Here is a 17716-nt window from a genome sequence, read left to right on the forward strand (position 1 = left end):
TTGAAAAAAACGGTGTTGTTAAAGTTTCTGAATTTCACGGAGTTTAATAAAAAAGTATAAAAAAATGGATCAAAAACTAAATTTAGAACGATGACTAAAGATATTGATATCGAAAATCCTATCAGTCCATCTCCGTCACCACCTGGAAAATACACCTATGCACGAGCTCATTATAACGCCAACCAGCCCACCTGTCCCGATCATCACGACTCGCGCGACAAACATGGGGCGACGTCTTTAATGTCAAGCACAGCGGAGGGCGTGAAAGGGATACAAGGACTTATTGGTTCGAGTCGTGTATCTCTATAGATGAAAAAGCATGCGGAAAATGGGTGCAGTCATCGACACAAAAGACCCCTGGCTGTTCGTCGTCACCCCCATCTTCCTTTAACACGAGCCCCCCCCCCGCCTCCTCCTCCCTCTGACCGAGATGCATTGTGGGGGAAGTCGTTGCCATTCGACCTCTGCGGGGCCTGCGCGGACGCAGACAGAACCCTGAAATTCATTATGCCTTTAAAACCCCTATTTATTTCCGCATAACCTACATACTCTCACCAGGAGGCCGGAGCGCAGGAAAACGGCTCATTTCATGCGGAATACTTTATTTAAGAGAGCTGCGATCGGAGTTTTGTTTTGTTGAGAAAGTGTAGATTGTAATTTATTTCAAGAAAATGTCCGGAGAGCGAAGCCGCAGGTCGCTGGCTTTCCGAGGAGGTGGATTAGCCGTCACCGGTGCCAGTGCCGTCGGAGGAGGCAGCAACGGTAACAGCTGTGAGGCCCCGGCTTGTCAAGACCGACATTTGAACGGGAACAGGCCGGATCAAGAGGACGACAGGGATTTAGGGGCGAAAGGACCATCGCTGGGGAAAGTCGAGGGCGGGGGGTCCGTCAGCGACAGCACGGAGCCGGAGGAGGACGAGGACCCGGAAGGAGGCAGTTGGACAGCGGGGAAACATAATGACAGAGCCGCTTCAAACAGCGTAATGGTGAAAACCGAGGGCTGTAAGTGGGCGACCGGTAACGGCGTGAAACGGGAAGACGGTAGCGCGGGAGAGGCGGAGGAAACGGCCACTAGAAAGCCGCTGCTGGAGATGAGACCTCATACGCTGCTGTTGCAGAAACACTCGCTCTTCCAGGACTCCTGGCTGCTAGAGTTTCCTTGGCTCAAATTCAGCCAGGAAACAGGACTGATGTCTTGCTCCTGGTGCCATAACATCGCCACCAAAAACAGCGACGAGCTGGTTAAAGGCAGTCGGAATTACAAGCGGGCCTTGCTGCTAAGACATCACCTGTCCTCGGAGCACGGCAGGAATGACCCGACCAGACAGGTAAGTTACGTCTACACTGCGATATAATAGGGACGGGGACACTCGGATAGGCAACGGAGCCGAGCTGGGCTGTGTTATTCGTTCTTTACTTAACGAATGCTGATGTTTTTCCCTGTCTTTTTGGAGCGGGAATGCTGTTTAGCGAGCTAACAGGTCTGTTAGCAGTAGACTCGGGTCGGAGGTAGCAGGTTAGCATGTGCGAGCTAACTGGATCAGCGCGCTGTCAGTTAGTGAGATGAGCTGAAAGACTCGCTACTAGGTGATATAAATCGGTATTTGTACGGTCATTTGAAGCCTTATAGAAACTGGACCGCCGATTATAGGTGGGTAATCCCACTTTTATATACTCAAATTCTATTTAGGTGATTTTGTGGAATGTAATGTCAGATATCCCTTATTAAAATAGAGCAAAAGAGATTGTGGCTCAAAATGTTGTCCTCGTTTGCTTCACTGTTTCCTGCATTGCACTGTAATTATCAACCCTGGTTGTCATGGTAACTAACCTGATTGCCACAGAGGTCACACAATGGAAAGGGCCTGACCCTGCTACCTTTGGGGAGCCGCACCCCTCCCCAACCCCCTCGCTGTAAAAAGTGACCTCTGGCACATCTCACCCTCCCCTTTTAGTGCACCTAAATTAGAGGCATTGTGTTAGGTGACTCCCCAAGATCCATAGATAGTGTGTGTCACTTGCTACATTGGGCTGGAGTGAATTATGTCATCTGTAACGACAGGCAGGCCACTGCAATGAACAGAATAAGATAAGGGTTGAATAAATCATATCAGCATCTGAGAACTACTTTTGTAAGTGTAATGCACTGTAATAGTAAAATATAATTTGTATTTGATCTGGATGCATTGTATATTCCCAATCGTGTCGTTTAAGATAAATTGGTCTTGATCAATATTTTTTTACGCATTTCATTCCCTGTCTATTATCAAGTCACAAAATGACAGTTGCCATCCAGAAAGATGCCGTGTTCCTGGTTTTGCAGTAGAATCCCTTAGGATTGCGCTGCATGATAATGTCCAGTCAGTCTAATCAGGGTGACACAAAGTGTTTCACTAACTCAATTTATACCCCTCACTAATTAGGAAGGAAAGGAGAGATTACTGGCGCCTCCCTAGCAACAGAGGGGTTAAGACGCTGTGCAGATCTGAACCCTGTTACGCTTTCCTGTTTGTTCACTTTCAAGTGACCCCTGACAGTCAACCTTTTTTACAATACTTTTTTTGTTGTTTCTGCGTAATATATGGAGTAACTGTGGTACTACATTTATTACACTATATAGCTACACTTTCATGCACAGCTGCGATTTTATATTTAGTTGTTTGTACATATTTTAATAAAAAATTCTGGGACATTCTCAGACCTGTTTGCGTTTTGACCTCAATGTGCACTGGTACGATTTGCGACTAAACTATGCAAAAAGCTGGTAACACTTTTGTGTTTAATTGTGTTGAGTTCAGTACACCACTCAAGCAAGAGGCAATGGCGTAGCCTGCCGAAAAGCAAAAGAGGAAGAGTTTGCGTAATAACTGAACTGCAAAAATATTTTACAACGCCGACATAACATCTGAGCTGCATCAGTGGTCCGTGAAGTCAGAATGATTGAAATGGTCAATCAAATCAAAGAAGGCGGGGTTTAACGTTCAACGAAAGCCGAGCGATGAAGTATTAACAGTCAAAAAAGTGTGTCGTAAGAAGTAGCTGTACATTTAATATTTGACAACTGTTTCATGACCTATATATCCTTATCCAGGGATGTTTTGGCATTTTTTAATTAAAAGTATGTGATTCATAATGAGATTGAGGTTGTGGGTAGGACAGTCATAGCCTATTAAAGTCAGCATGAAAGGGAAGTTTCTACTCTATTGTGACGTATCTGAGTGAAACGGCCCAAACAAGAAAGAATGAAGGGCGGGATTTAATTTTGTCCATCGGGTCGTTGGATCGTTGTGGTTTGCTATTGCTGTGATGTCATGCATGCGAGTGACAGGTTGTCCCGCCTTGTGCCAGTAAACGCGTCATCAGAGAAGACATGTCGCTGCAAGAGGGAGAGGACGTTATTTTGATTAAAGATTATGAAGGCACATAAAATAAAATAAATAATTATGACGTGCACGCATAAACCATTCATAATAAATACTGCAATATCCCATAAAAAACAAGAATTGCCCATATAGATTTTATGGTGGTCACTAAATATAGGCTATATTTTTTATATAGGCCTATATATTAATTTGCAAATTGTTCAAATGCACTTTACGGCAATTTTTTTTGTACTTTTATAGGGTGAGCTGTATGATGATGTATCATAGTTTGCTTGCTATATAGTATAGTATAAAAATATATCCGCCTAGCACAGGAATGCTTTCCTAAAAAGTTATTTTCAGGGCTCCAGACAAAAAAAAAAAGAATTAAGGAGCCTTTGGCTCCAATAAGGGGAACAAATAGCCTAGGCACTGAATAATTTCTTTAAGTGCCACAAAAGAATACACATGTTTTCATTTTGTCATGTGTTGTCACGTCTGCCCTCCTTTTACAGCATCAGCATTTTAATCCATCTTGTGGATGTCCTGGGAACTAAGATTCACTTAAAGTAGGAACTGAATTGCTTCTCCAACTTGGGAACTACATACAGTCACAAATAATTGTTTTTTACACAGAATGTGAGCCGGTGTCACAGACCATAATAATGTCAGAATCATTTGGACAATGAGTATAGTTTGGCCTCCTCGTATAAATGTTGTTGTATGTCTTGCACACACCCAATCTATTTTACAATACTTTATGTTCATTCATTCACACGTCTCCGTCGTTTTCTATCTCTCCTTGCTGGCGCAGCCATCAGTGTCGTTGCTCGATAGAGAAAAGTAGCCTGATATTTTTCGCTTTGAAATGTTTCTGACGCTGAAATCTGATCCTCGCTGTGCCCATTTTTTCCACATGCAACTTTGCTGTGCATCGTCTCATTTTATTACATCAACAACACAACAAAAGATGTGATGGGCTACTCATCACAGAACATGTAGGTAAAACGGCACAAAAATTATTATCATACCATGTAAATTCATATTGTCGCTAGTGGCGATCTCAGCGAAAATACTCGCAAATTAATATTTTTGGTATATTCACTTGTTTTTTTGAAATCGCAGGAAATGGAGTATGATAGCGTTAGCGTACATGGAGGCCACGAGATCGTGGATGAATAGTATCTGTCTTAAAGTAGACTAATTGGGCAAAACATTAGGATGTCTGCTCTCCGGGGAAAGAAAGGCTGTTCTGATAGGCCACATCCTCCAATAGCCAATTTCATAATTGTGATCTATTATGTTCTTCAGTGCAGTGTCTGTCTGTCATAATGGGCTAAATTTCTTCACTGGTCCATATCAAACTCCCGTAATTCAATTACCTCTAAAGAAGGGTATCTGGGTTGCCTCACTCTCCAGTCTGGACTTCACCCTCAAAGTATTTGGCCCCTCTTCCCGTTATTAGTGAGCTCCAGTGAAGACGAGGGTCTCCGCCCCTGTGCTGTCTGCCGCTGTGATACATGTGTGTATTGGGTGGCTTGTTGTGTTGTTGGTGCTTGTGGTTGTGCTGGTGGGGGAGAATTCCCAGGAATTTTGTATCGATGAGCCCTGCTCTTTGTTGGGAGGCCCAGATCCAGGCATTCCCCTCCCACACCTTGGGTCAAGCACACTGCTGTATTGTTCATGCATCTGGTTGAGGGGACCAGGCGCTGGCCTCAGGGGCTGGGATGGCTCAGGAAGACTATGCGCAAGGAAAACAAAACCGCCGTTCCTGTTGTCTGAGGCACAATGTCCCCCTAACGTGCCACTTGTGTAGTGTATTCTCACTGCGGCCCTGGTTCGTGTTAAAGGCACGGCTCGTTGTAGCTGAAGGCTATGTGTTCAAATTTTGGGGAGCTATTGTTGGTTTACGTTGAATGGAACATGTTGGAAGTGTACAATGGAATAATGGGTGTTGGCAACTCATTGCCTGAAGAGCTTTAGACGGCTGTCTGTTCAACTGTAGCACAGGAGAACGACAGCGGTATTGGTAGTGGTTGTATAATGTTCCCGTTTCACATCAAAATGAAAGTCTGGGGTGGGAAACCAGAAAGAGAAACCACAGCGAGTTTCGTATTCGACATGTTTAATCAGAAGAGAACCAGTTTCCTTTTTTGTTTGTTTTTGATGCGTCTCATTCTGAATATGTTTTTTCTTTGATATATAAATTCCGTGGCGTTTAGTAAGAGATTTTAGGGTTGGTAAGACATTTTTTTAAATGTTTTTGAAAGAAGTCTCTTATCCTCACCAAGGCTGCATTTATTTGATTAAAATATTGTGAAATATTATTATTATTACAATTAAAAACAACAGTTTTCTGTTTAAATATGTTTTAAAATGTGATGTATTCCCGTGAATGGCAAAGCTGAATTTTCAACCGCCACGTGATACTTTTTTTTTAGGATTCTTTAATAAATACAAAGTTCATATAAAGTTCATAAGAACAACATTTATGTGAAATGGAAATCTTTTGTAACATTATAAATGTATTAGGCTATTGCTCTCACTTTTGATCAATTCAATGCATCCTTGCTGAATAAAAGTATTGATTTCTTTCAAAAAGAAAAAATCTTACTGACCCTAGATTTTTTAACAGTAGTACAATGAAAGGCAAACATCTCAGGGTTTCTCGTAATATCCAGGCAATTGTGAGTGTAAGAAAATAGTCTGAGAAACACAATTAGCATCAACTGTATGAGATCACAATTTTGGTATTTATAGATATTGTAAAAGTAATGTGTTCTCCTTTCATTGTACAGTTTGCAAAGTTTAATGGCGTACAAAAGTGGAACGCAAACGACCCAGTAGCAAAACTGTAGACAATAACAATAACAAACATTCAATTAAGAAAAAGACCATGTCGAATTTCAAACTGTTACCACAGACTCATTTTGACTGATTTTAATGGGGGGAATCCTCAGAAAGCATCTGTTCTCGTAGTGCGTTTACACGTGGCACATCTGGAGAAAGGATGAACTGTGTGCGAGCGTATATGAGAGAAAGAAATGGAGGTTAATTCTGTACTAGCGTGTCCTGACACCCACTCTCGACTGCCACCTCATCTGTCCTCTCACCATAGCTTGGCTTGGCGCACAGTCAGGCTCTCTCTGGATAGACAGAGGCGAACAATAGTGGGGACATTGTGACACCACAAACGAACGTTCATTCTCTTCTAACACCCCCTTCCTCCACCTCCTCCTCATTCTTCAAACCTGTTCTCCACCAGACCCTCTGAACTCAACAGTGCTGCCATTTAGACTATTTTCTTCATTTTAAAGAAATAGTTTACTGAAAAATTCAAATTCTCTCATCATTTACTCATTAAAATAATTTACTTACCCTCATGTCATTCCAAACCCATATTTGTGCATGCTGTTGTAACCCCTTTATAAAAAACAAACAGCTTTCAAACAGCTTCTCCAAACACGCAAATATCTGCCATTGTTTGGTCAAACAGACATTACCGGCCCAACTCACATCCCAGGCTCAACCCTGTGTTGCTGGTCACGATTCTCAAACAAACAGAGAAATGTAATGAAATCAACACTGAAACACAGTATTTGCACACAAAAAACTACACACTCAAGCTTTAAATTTCAATCTGCTCCTCACACACACAACTATTATATGACTTCAGAAGACTTGGAATACAGTGCAGTTATATGGACTACTTTTATGATGTTTTTTGTTGTTGGTCATTTTGGCAGCTTGACAGCTCCTGATCACTATGTTATATGTTTTAAATATGTTACAAAAATGTCTATTTCAAATAAATGCATATTGTTACATTCTATTTATGATAAAATCCTAAAAAAAAAATATATATATCACAGATTCCACAGAGATATTAAGCAGCACAACGGTTTTCAGGGAATAAATTATCAGGAAAATAATTTGAAAATGATATTTTGTGTTGAAATGAATCACACAGGTGAATATGAGACAGAATGACAGAATTTTAATCCAAGCTAAATTAAGCTCTGATTTTGTAATTCCAGTTGTGTTTAGTTGTGTTCCAGTGTGCTAGGGAATTGTAAGTGCTTTCTTCACAAAGCCTCAGTGTAGCACTAAGCAGTAGTGAACAATGAGCCTGGAGGAAAGGACTGGCTTTGTGTGGAGAAATGGGGTTGCTCTCTCTCTCTCTCGCTCTCTCTCTCTCTCTGACTACTGGTTGGGCTTGCTGTAGCTGGATCAGGCTACAGTAATAACCCCATCTACCAGGACAAGCCCAGCAGTGTGGAGGAGGGGGCTTGGAAGGCCTCCGCCCTGAGAAATAGATTTAATCTGAATTACTCCAGCAAAAAAAAAAAAAAAACAGCTGTGTGGTAGGAGGCGGAAAATGTAGGGTGATATAAATTTCAGCATGGATTAGGACATCTGCTTTGCAGTCCAGAAATATATTGTGTAGATTCACTCCCATTGGTAGGTACCAGCCGGTTCACTCTCTTTCTCTCTCTCTTAATTGTGAGAGCAGATGATGGAGATTGATGGTGGGATGGGATAATGGCCAAATATTTCTCATCTTAAAGCGCATTAACAAGAGCACAGAGCGTGCATCCTGTAAGCGGGGGTTTTACCAGTGCTATAGTTCCCACAGTATTGCAGCTTTCCACCCTGTTAAACCAGTTCTATTGTCGGAGTTGTCACTGTACACCTGTCCTCCACCTTGTGTTTACACTGTAGACTAATGCTGATTGTCATTTTTGTTTGTTGTCACTCCACTAGGAGATGGAAAGGCCTGAGGACGTGGAGAGTCCAGAGGTGGAGGACTACAGGAACAAGCCCAACGAGAACTCGTACTGCTACCAGCTTCTGCAGGAGCTGGACAAGCAACGCAAGAGCGGCATCCTCTGCGACGTCAACATCATGGTGAGCGGCCAGATGTTCAGGGCACACAAGAACATCCTGGTCGCCGGGAGCCGCTACTTCAAGACCCTCTACTGCCTGACGAAGAGCGAGAGCTGCGACCAAACTACGATCACGCACCTGGATGTGGCGGCCGTGCAGGGCTTTTCCGTCATCCTGGACTTCCTGTACTCCGGCAACCTCTTTCTCACCAGCCAGAATGCCATCGAGGTGATGTCCGTGGCGAGTTACCTCCAGATGACCGAGGTGGTTCAGTCCTGTCGCGCCTTCATCAAAGATGCCCTCAACATAAGCATCAAGCAGGAAGCCCCTGACTCCGTGGTGGTCGACTACAACAAGCGCCGGACGGTGGCGAAAGACTGCCAGGGTGCCGACAAGAAGCCCAGCAACTTCTGGGCCACCAGCATCCTGTCCAAGCTGTCCATCAAGGCCAGTGGACACGTGAAGGATGAACCCAGCGACGTGGAGGTGTCCGGGGGAGAAGGTTGCGCGTTGGGAAGCTCCAGTTGGGGAGGAGAGAACTCGTCAGAGTCCACGGAGATGGAGCCACAGGGTCCGGGGCCGGTGTTCATCTGGAACGGTCCAAATCCCGGCACTGGGGTCGCCATCAAGAGGGAGGAGCGTCCTGAGCCGGGCAGCAGAAAACGAAAAAAACAGGCCGCCAAGCGCTTTGTCTACAACATCCCACCTGAGCCGGAAGAGGGTTTCGACGAAGGCATGTTCATCCAACCATCTGCCTCCTACACCAGAGAGGACTTCTCTTACCTCTCAGAGAATGCTGGTACGTTACCCATCATGCCTTTTTTCTCCTGTTCAGGCACCTCAATGGCTCTTCAAGCCAAGTCAAATTCAAATCATCAGTCACAACAAATTTATGTGTGATTAATAAAAACACACCCAGCAAGTTTACATGCAAAATGTTTTTGTTTCCTTGTTTGCTGGAAATGTCTATTGAGGTCTTTCAGGTCAAGGGAGTTTGGTTATTTGAATAATGTTGCCGCCCTATTGTGTAGACTCATCAGCACACTTCAGTGCTGTCATTAGTATTGTCATGTATGACAATAGTGTTTTTGACACCTCTCTCACACTCACACAAAGGCCAGTATGCATTTCTGTAAAGCCTTTGGTAATGGTTTAATCAGTGTTTATCAAAAGGCTGAATACACAGCCTTGAGGAAGAGCTCATGCCTTTTTCTAAATAGCATGTTATCATACTACTAGAATTTGATATGTAGAGTACATACTGTACACATTTTCAAAATGCAAATGGTTTACGATCTACTATTTCAACAAATTTCAACAAAAAGTTGATTAGTAAAATGGTTCTGAGGATGCGATTTAGATCTTAGGTTGTTTACATCAATTTGAATATGGTTATGGTCTAACATTTTGTGTACTCTATTTAAAAAAGTATTTCATATACAGTATGCAAATTTGTAGTGGGCATGGTACAAAAACCAAGACAACAAAAAGTTCACTGGTATTGCTATGAATGGGAGAAAGTGCAACAAGCAGCAGACCTGCCTATCGCCAATTGGTAAAGTTGTTGCATCACTGCTACTGCCAAGCTCCGGTTCCCATAGAAACAGTCAGTGTACTGAAACCCTTGCTTAAGACTGATCTTAATGCTATTTGAGCATTAGAAACATTTATTGCTAATTTAAAATAAATGTGAGTTTGGCAAGCACTTTTTTTTCAGTGTTTTCCATTCAAGTAGATGGTAGTTGGTAGTGATATCACTGTCAGGAGGCGCTGCAAATGCGGCCACCAAGTGAACAGATTTTCAGGGACTTTGGCCTGATGCAGTAGATGCAGTACTTGTAGTAGAAACAGACCTTGAATCAACCTCTTTTGGTTTTACTGTGCCTTATATGATATTATACTATTCATAATTTATTAAGAATGTACTTTATCTCTGAAATGACTTTATTTCTGCTGACCTCATCAAGGCTGCTTAAGTTTCAACCAATGGGTGTCGGACCTCAAACTCTGGTATGAAATGGCCACATTTCACGTTCCAAAAAAAGTCCCAGCCTCCTTTTTTTTTCTTGTTGTATTTCCTGTTTTAGCTCACTCACTATAACTGTTGATTTTTTTTTTTCTTGGTGTTGTAAGTCAGTGTAACGGGTGTTTTAAGAATTCCTGCTAATTCCAGAGTTCCAAAAAATTCGCTTAGCTGATGTTCAAAACATAAGCTTGATATGTTGTCACATCCTTTCTTTTGAAGCAGAAATATCTCTTGTAATTCTAAAGCACATTCTTACACACGCCTCAACCTTCAGCTATGGCAGGCAGCCAGCCAAGGTCTCACATTATGTTTGCTTCTCCTCAGGCCCTGTGTAGCTCAGGGCCACAAGACCATCTTCCCTTTTTAATTAGAGTGGCCAGTCCGTTTTCTTCTGCCCTTATTAAGGGAGTCGACCCTCCCTCCACCTCATACCACAAAAACCTGTGTAATCTCCAGCCTGCCGAGCTGTCATGCTTCAAACTCTCTGCCCCCATTAAGCAGAGCAGCGTGTGGTATAGTATCATGTCTTAAGTGACGCGGTTCTGAGGAGAGGCTTTCTCTCCCCGTCGTCGACGACTCTAATGCAGGATAATGAAGTAAAGCGGAGGAAACGTTACCCTCAGGCTTCCTAAACACTCTCAAACGCACTTAGCTCGTGTTCCTGAGGGCACTTAAATGTGCAGAGCTGATGGCTCACACCTGAAAGGCATGTGTGTGTCGGTGTGTTTGCCTACACATGCCTACGTATGCTTGCGTACTCATCTGTGTGCTTGCGTTCATGTTGACTACCCACTTCCTTTTTCACACATGCGTTTCACACATTTTTCTTGTGAGTTTTTTTTTTGCTTATTGCTGAATTCCTGTCTATATATATATATATATATATATACACACACAAACTATATGTGTGTGTGTGTGTGTATATATATATATATATATATATATATATATAACACTACAAAACATGTTACATTTATTATAATTGTATTGTAAATATTATGGGTAGCTTCATCCACTGAGAAATCAAAAACTTTCCGTGCGTGTATATACACACATAACTCTATATTAAACATCAAATATGTTCTAAGCTAATTAGCTGTACCTGTCATGCAGTGTTATTAATATAACATTTTTGTATTTATATTTTGGCTTTTTTTTTTTTTTTTTTTTTTTTTTAAGTAAATTTTTGTATTAATTTTTCTCAAAATCTTAATCCGTTAATTAAAAAACGAGTTTAAAATTTTTAAGTTTACAATAATAACACTGGTATCATGTAACATTTTCACTTTCGGTGTGGACAGGCAATTTACTGTTTTTGAAAAAAAATAAACTTTTCATGTTACCCCTGAATGAGCCTTGTCTGTTCTCTCTCTCACACATCCGTCACCATAAATGCTTGAGTCCTTTCCAAACAGGACGGTTGAATTGTTGATTTGCGGTAGTGACACACATACACGCGCACTACCCCCGATTCCCTCTTCTGAGGTGCAGCGCTGCCAGGGGCCGTCCCGCCCTAATCCTGCTAATGCAGCCCAACTATCTCTGCCATTCCAAATATTGACCCAGGCAGAGTGGACCCACTGCAGAGGTACTTACAATGGGATCTGACGGCTTTGGCCCGCCAGCCTGCTAATCCACAGTGTGTAAGATGATCCACTGTTAGGGCTTCACCCATTTATTTACACATCATATATCGCCTTCACACACCCACACAGACACACATTTACAGTTGCTGCCGTACGCAAAGTTGTGATCTTTACAAATAGCCACATATAGTGATGTGAAATTAAGCATTTATCCCTGATGTGTTACAGTGAGAGTGAACAGTAAGGCTGGAAGGTACAGCAAGATCAAAATACCTAACCTCACCAAAATGTTATAAACACGAACATCAGTACTCAAAGAGGGGTATTGTTTCTACAAATGTGGTTATTTAGTTAATGCTTATGCACGTGCATTATATTTAGATACTTTTCTGAAAACAACAATGTGTAGTTACTAGCTGGAAGCGTTTGCATTCATGTCATTGCGTAATTGAGTATATGTTGGGCCTTTTTGAGCCTGTTTGTGTTTCCTTAGGGGGTTTGGATCAGTCTTGGCAAATAAAGGGTGGGGTCGGTTAAAACCTTGAGCCCATTTACCACCAATCTCTCAGTTGTGGCCTAGCAGGTCTCATCCAGCATATACTGTAAGATTCCCAGCGAGGAGAGTCTGGCCATTTTCACAATCTTTGAGCAGTCTCATGACTCAGGCCTGGCCATTGAGATTCCAGGTTAATTGTTAACCATTTTAAGTACCGACAAGCCCACAGTAACAGATTGAACTTTAATTTCGAGCCTGCCGACACAAATGAACAGCACAGCTGCTGCCGGGCCTCCTTCAGTCCGCAAGGTGGTGTTTAGAGCCTCGATTGAATTCCCAGGTGATCTGGCTCTCATCACCCCCTTGGCAACCTGCTTGACGACCCTTTTGTTTTGCTCATTTTGGCTCGAACAAAGCTGGATCCCACCCCCCCAAATACCACGTTGTACAGACAGCTCTAGTCTAATTGTCACGAGGCAGCGCTCCCAAGAGAACTTGAGTGTTGGGATAAGTGTTTTCAGCAGCAAAATGCAGAGATTGCAATTCTGACTATACCGTAGTCTCTCGCAGATAAACAATCAGACTTTTTAGGCATGTTAGTTTTGAGGAAAGGAATGGTGACCAGAAGGAAAGAGCTCTTGCTTATTATACAGCTTGTTTATCAGTAGAAAATTGCATTAGACTAATATAGTTACGGCCTCTGGCATGAGGTTTCCATGGCAACTGGCACACTTTCACAGTGTGTTTTTATCCGTTTTTTTTTCTTTGCAAGGGTGACACATGAAGGTACATGCAGACACATCACTTACAAGCACTAATTTTCTCTCTCAGCCACATAAAGCAACTTTTTGCATGTCGCAACTGACAATTAGAGCTGAAAATGCGAATGGAGACAATTGTGTCTCTGACTAGACAACCTACATCTGCTGCCAAATCTCATGCTGAATTGTCTATATCTCAGAAACCGGTGTGAAAAGTGCTGAGAATCTGTTTTGTTTGTGTGGTTTCTCCAAGGTGAAGCGCCTGAAAATGCCCTTAATAAGCTGAAGTGTCCCCACTGTAACTACATTGCCAAGCACCGGCGAACACTAAAGAGGCACCTGATCATCCACTCGGGCGTGCGTTCTTTCAGCTGTGACATCTGCGGAAAGCTGTTCACTCGCAGAGAACACGTCAAGAGACATTCCCTGGTAAGACCGAAACATCAAGTCTTCTATGTGGGTGAATCTCACGGAAACATTTCACCCTAACATCTAAAGAACGATTCTTTTGATGAAAAACAAAGCCTATTTTTAAAACCACAACACATTTGTGCATTGTGCCTCAATTTTCATGACAGTTGAGCATATTTTCCGACACAGACAGTAATGACACCAACATTTTAGATACCAGTGAAAATTCACAGTTCTCTATTCCAATTTCGATACCACAGCTGAAACTACTAGCCTAACTAACATAAATTAGTTATGTTAGTCATAAAACAGTTATAATCTGTTGAAGCAAATAAATAATACAATATAACAAAGATACAAATTAAATAAACAGTGCTTTTCAGGTTTTTCTGGTAGGTCTGACAGTAGTTTCCACATACAGAAATTTAATAAAATAAAGTCTTAGTGTATAGATTAAATATAATTTTTAATTAATCCTTATTAAAGTTATAAAAGTTACTCAGTCAAGAGCAGTGAGTGATTTTTCTTTCTTTCTTTGTCCTGTGTTGTTTGATTAACATTAAAAACAGACAGCAGGAATATTAGGCTGTTGTCACCTTAAGACCTAATGCACGGATGACCCAATATACTGACACTCTACACTTGCGTTTACTATGTCACTTAAAGGAATAGTTCACTTTAAAATGAAAATTGAACTGTTTGGTTACTGACAATCTTAAAAATATCTTCCTTTGTGCTCAGCAGAAGAAAGAAATTCATACAGGTTTGAAACAACTTGAGGGTTAGTATATGATGACAGAATTTTCATTTTAAAGTGAACTATCCCTTTAAGACATAACTGACTGTTTACTTGGATACTCTTTTTTTCGTGTGTGTGCGCGTGTGTGTGTGTGATACAAAGAAATTATGAACACATGCAAAAACGAGAGAGCCAACGTAATATTAATAACTGATTGCATTGTTGTTCAGTGTATGCTTTTTTCCTGTGAACTTAAAAAAAAAAAAAATTTGCATAGTAAAATAAAATCTGTAGCTGTAGTTTGCCTTTTTTTTGCCAAATTATTTTGTCGGATAAATGCCCTAATCAAGTTTAGTTTTTTTTCATATTGAAAATATTTTCCTCATATTTTGATGGTTTAATCGAACTTATACATATATATTATATTGATATACATGTTCACACACACACATATATATATATATATATATATATGTTTGTATGTGTGTAAAAAAACATTTCGTTTTTGTGAAATTCACCCACAGACTGATTTCACTTAGTCTCAAAATACTCAATAATAAAATATCTTGCTTCACTGACTAATATCCCCGTGCCTGACATTCATTTGCAGGTTCACAAAAAGGATAAGAAATACAAGTGTATGGTATGCAAGAAGATCTTCATGCTGGCGGCCAGCGTGGGCATACGGCACGGTTCCCGCCGCTATGGCGTGTGTGTGGAGTGCGCAGACTCCCACCAAGGCACGCAGGAGGGTCTGGAGGGCATGCAGGACCTGGAATTCGCACGCGACGAAGACTTTGATGAGGCTGTAGAGGGAGACGAGGACATGGAGGCGGAAGAGGGGGAGCCCAATGAGATTGACCAATCCAACTGCGAGGGTGATGCGGGTGCCACCCCCGAGAAGGACTAATTTAGACATAACCTGGTAGAGAAACAAATCAAATGCAAAGAAAAAATAGCTGGGAAACAATCAACAATTCCAAAGTGCTATCAAACCTCTGTTGCACGTCGAGTTATGTCAAAGAGATATATAGCTTTGTTAGAGAGGGACTCCAATATTTAAAGATTGTCTATGTGTCAGAGTCTGGGCCGAGTGCCTGTCAGAGAAAGAGGTATAATGATATATAACGAAAAAATCAGGTTTTTCTGTGATGTATTTTTTTTCTTTTGTAGGGGATGAGGGTGTACAGCGTCTTTGAGTTATAACAGGCCAATCATATTAAAAGAAATATTAATTATTTAATTTATGAAGAAAGATATTATGGTCTTATGAAATGATAGAATTAGTTTTTTTTTTTTTTATGTACATCCGCTTATTTTCAGTTCATAACTGCGCTTCCTGACAGACCTGATCATATATTGCTCAGAGGAGGATCTCGACAAGGAGCATTATAGAAATTCCGCCTACAGGAAGAATCTTTTTTTTTTTTTTTTTTCGTGTGTGTGTATGTGCGTTTCCTTTCTAGTTCAATGTTGTCATGAAATTTTTATGAAATATATAGATATATATATATTTTCCTTTTCCCTGCACAAATCTTGGAACCAAAAATCTGTTTTGTGACTCTAATTGACCACAGCCATATTTATGATTAAATTATACAGGGCTGTTAGATCGTGCCAAGCAGAACGCACACCAAGATTTTTTGCAGGACACAAAACTACTGAAAATGCTGAGAAAACGTAAAGCAGAGAAATATAACAAAGAGAAGAAGAAGAAAAAAAAAAACAGAAAAAGAGAAAACGATAAAATATAAGGGGAATATATTATTGCTAGCTTTATTTGAATCACAGCATCACAGTAACACTTTATAAAGCATTTTGACATTCACTTAAAGCTTGAATTTTGCCAAATGATGGAAACGTTTGGTGCTGTAACGCTTTTGTTTTTACTCGTATTTTTAAATACTGGACCTACAAGCTGTATATGATGTTAATAATCGTAAAGCCTACTCAACTCAGTTATACTAATCAGCTTTGTATTTTACACTGTTGTGCTAAGGAGCCTATCAGGTATGCTTTTCTGTTTTTAACGTCTTTTCTATTAAATGCACATGCATACATACACACACATACATACCATTTGTTGTTGTTAAAACTACTGGCAGTACTTGTATAGATGGAACGACCTGATGTTCTTGAGTTGGTTAGTGGTACTGAGCTTACTTTAAATCACTTGAACGACCTGTGTACCGTTTTTGAAGAATGCAGATGGTTTGCAATAGACTCCCAAACTTCGTTTTGGTCCCCCTTAACATTTGCGGTCATTTCGGTTTCGTTTTATTTTGGACTTTTGTCATGTGTCTGCTGAGTGGAAAAAGAGCGGAAGGTCTATGAAAACGCATAGACGGGCACTTACTGTTCTACGTTCTGTAATTTCTTATTTCCCCAAAGCCGGTCTGGATGGAAATAAATTGAAACTGTTGTGTTTTATTCCATGCGGAGCTTTTCTTCTTTTTTTTTCTTTTTTTTGACATTTCATTATTTAATGCTATATGTGTATTGACTCCAAAATGCAATCAAGACTGTTAATTTTTATTGTCCTACCAAAATTGTTGTTTAATTGTTAAAGAAAAATGTATAAGAGATCCAGGTAAATATTTAGTGTAGATCCTTGCTTGTGTATGTTGTCAAATTGAAATGTTTTTATTCTAAAATCAATCATTCACTTTACCCTTAGATGCATATATTGTTTTATTTGTCCTTCCTTTTGAGGTTATTTTGTTTTTTGTTCATCCATTGTGTTTTTTTATTTCGCTTTAAGCACATATTTTGTAAGAAATATTGTTTGTGGGTTAAATCCTAGGAGCAGGAGTTTCTGTTCATATGCAGTGGATATATTGAAGTGCTATACTGATACAGAAATCGTCTATCTTTCCCTTTACTCGAGATGAAAGTGTATTTTAAAAGATGTATAGAAGATCCTGTTTGTATTACTTACCTTCAGATCACTGTGGGAGGGATATTATATAGATATTTAATTATTATTATTTGAATTAATTAAACGATGGCAACACCGCTGCAGTTAACCGGTTTAAAACCTCAGCCTGGCTTTCACTGTTCTCACCGACCTTCTGTTTATGTTCACGCGCACGTTCACCATTGTGTCAGTTTATACTTTTTCTTGTTTTGTCTGTGTATCTGTTCAAATCACATTAATGAACTCCTTAGACTTTATGCTGTATATGGAGATAACAGACAAAAAAGAAAAAAGAAAACACTACAGATGAAGGTTTTTTTCAGCTGTATTTTATAAAAGCTGTTTCAAAGATGTATTTTTCAACTCTCTTACAGTGATGCAAACGGGGCCACTGGCTCACCTCAAACACAAATCAAATCAGGTTATTCTTTTTATGTTTTTTCAAGAATTTAAATGAAAACGTTTTCCTTCTCTTTCAATTGTACTACTGTTCCTCTATTATAAATTTTAAAATAAAACTTTGATATTTCT

At 40.5% G+C, this 17716-nt stretch overlaps 1 protein-coding gene across 1 annotated transcript; it reads left to right on the forward strand.

Moving 5' to 3' along the window:
• The first annotated feature begins 123 nt into the window (after window positions 1-123).
• On the forward strand, window positions 124-17716 carry zbtb10 (zinc finger and BTB domain containing 10). Its single transcript, XM_079590467.1, has 4 exons — window positions 124-1328; window positions 8127-9048; window positions 13372-13547; window positions 14879-17716. The coding sequence occupies exons 1-4, from the start codon at window positions 672-674 to the stop codon at window positions 15176-15178; spliced, it is 2055 nt and encodes a 684-aa protein (XP_079446593.1). The 5' UTR covers window positions 124-671; the 3' UTR covers window positions 15179-17716.

The sequence above is a fragment of the Phoxinus phoxinus genome (assembly GCF_949152265.1).
Source record: "Phoxinus phoxinus genome assembly, chromosome: 19".
Classification (NCBI taxonomy): domain Eukaryota; kingdom Metazoa; phylum Chordata; class Actinopteri; order Cypriniformes; family Leuciscidae; genus Phoxinus; species Phoxinus phoxinus.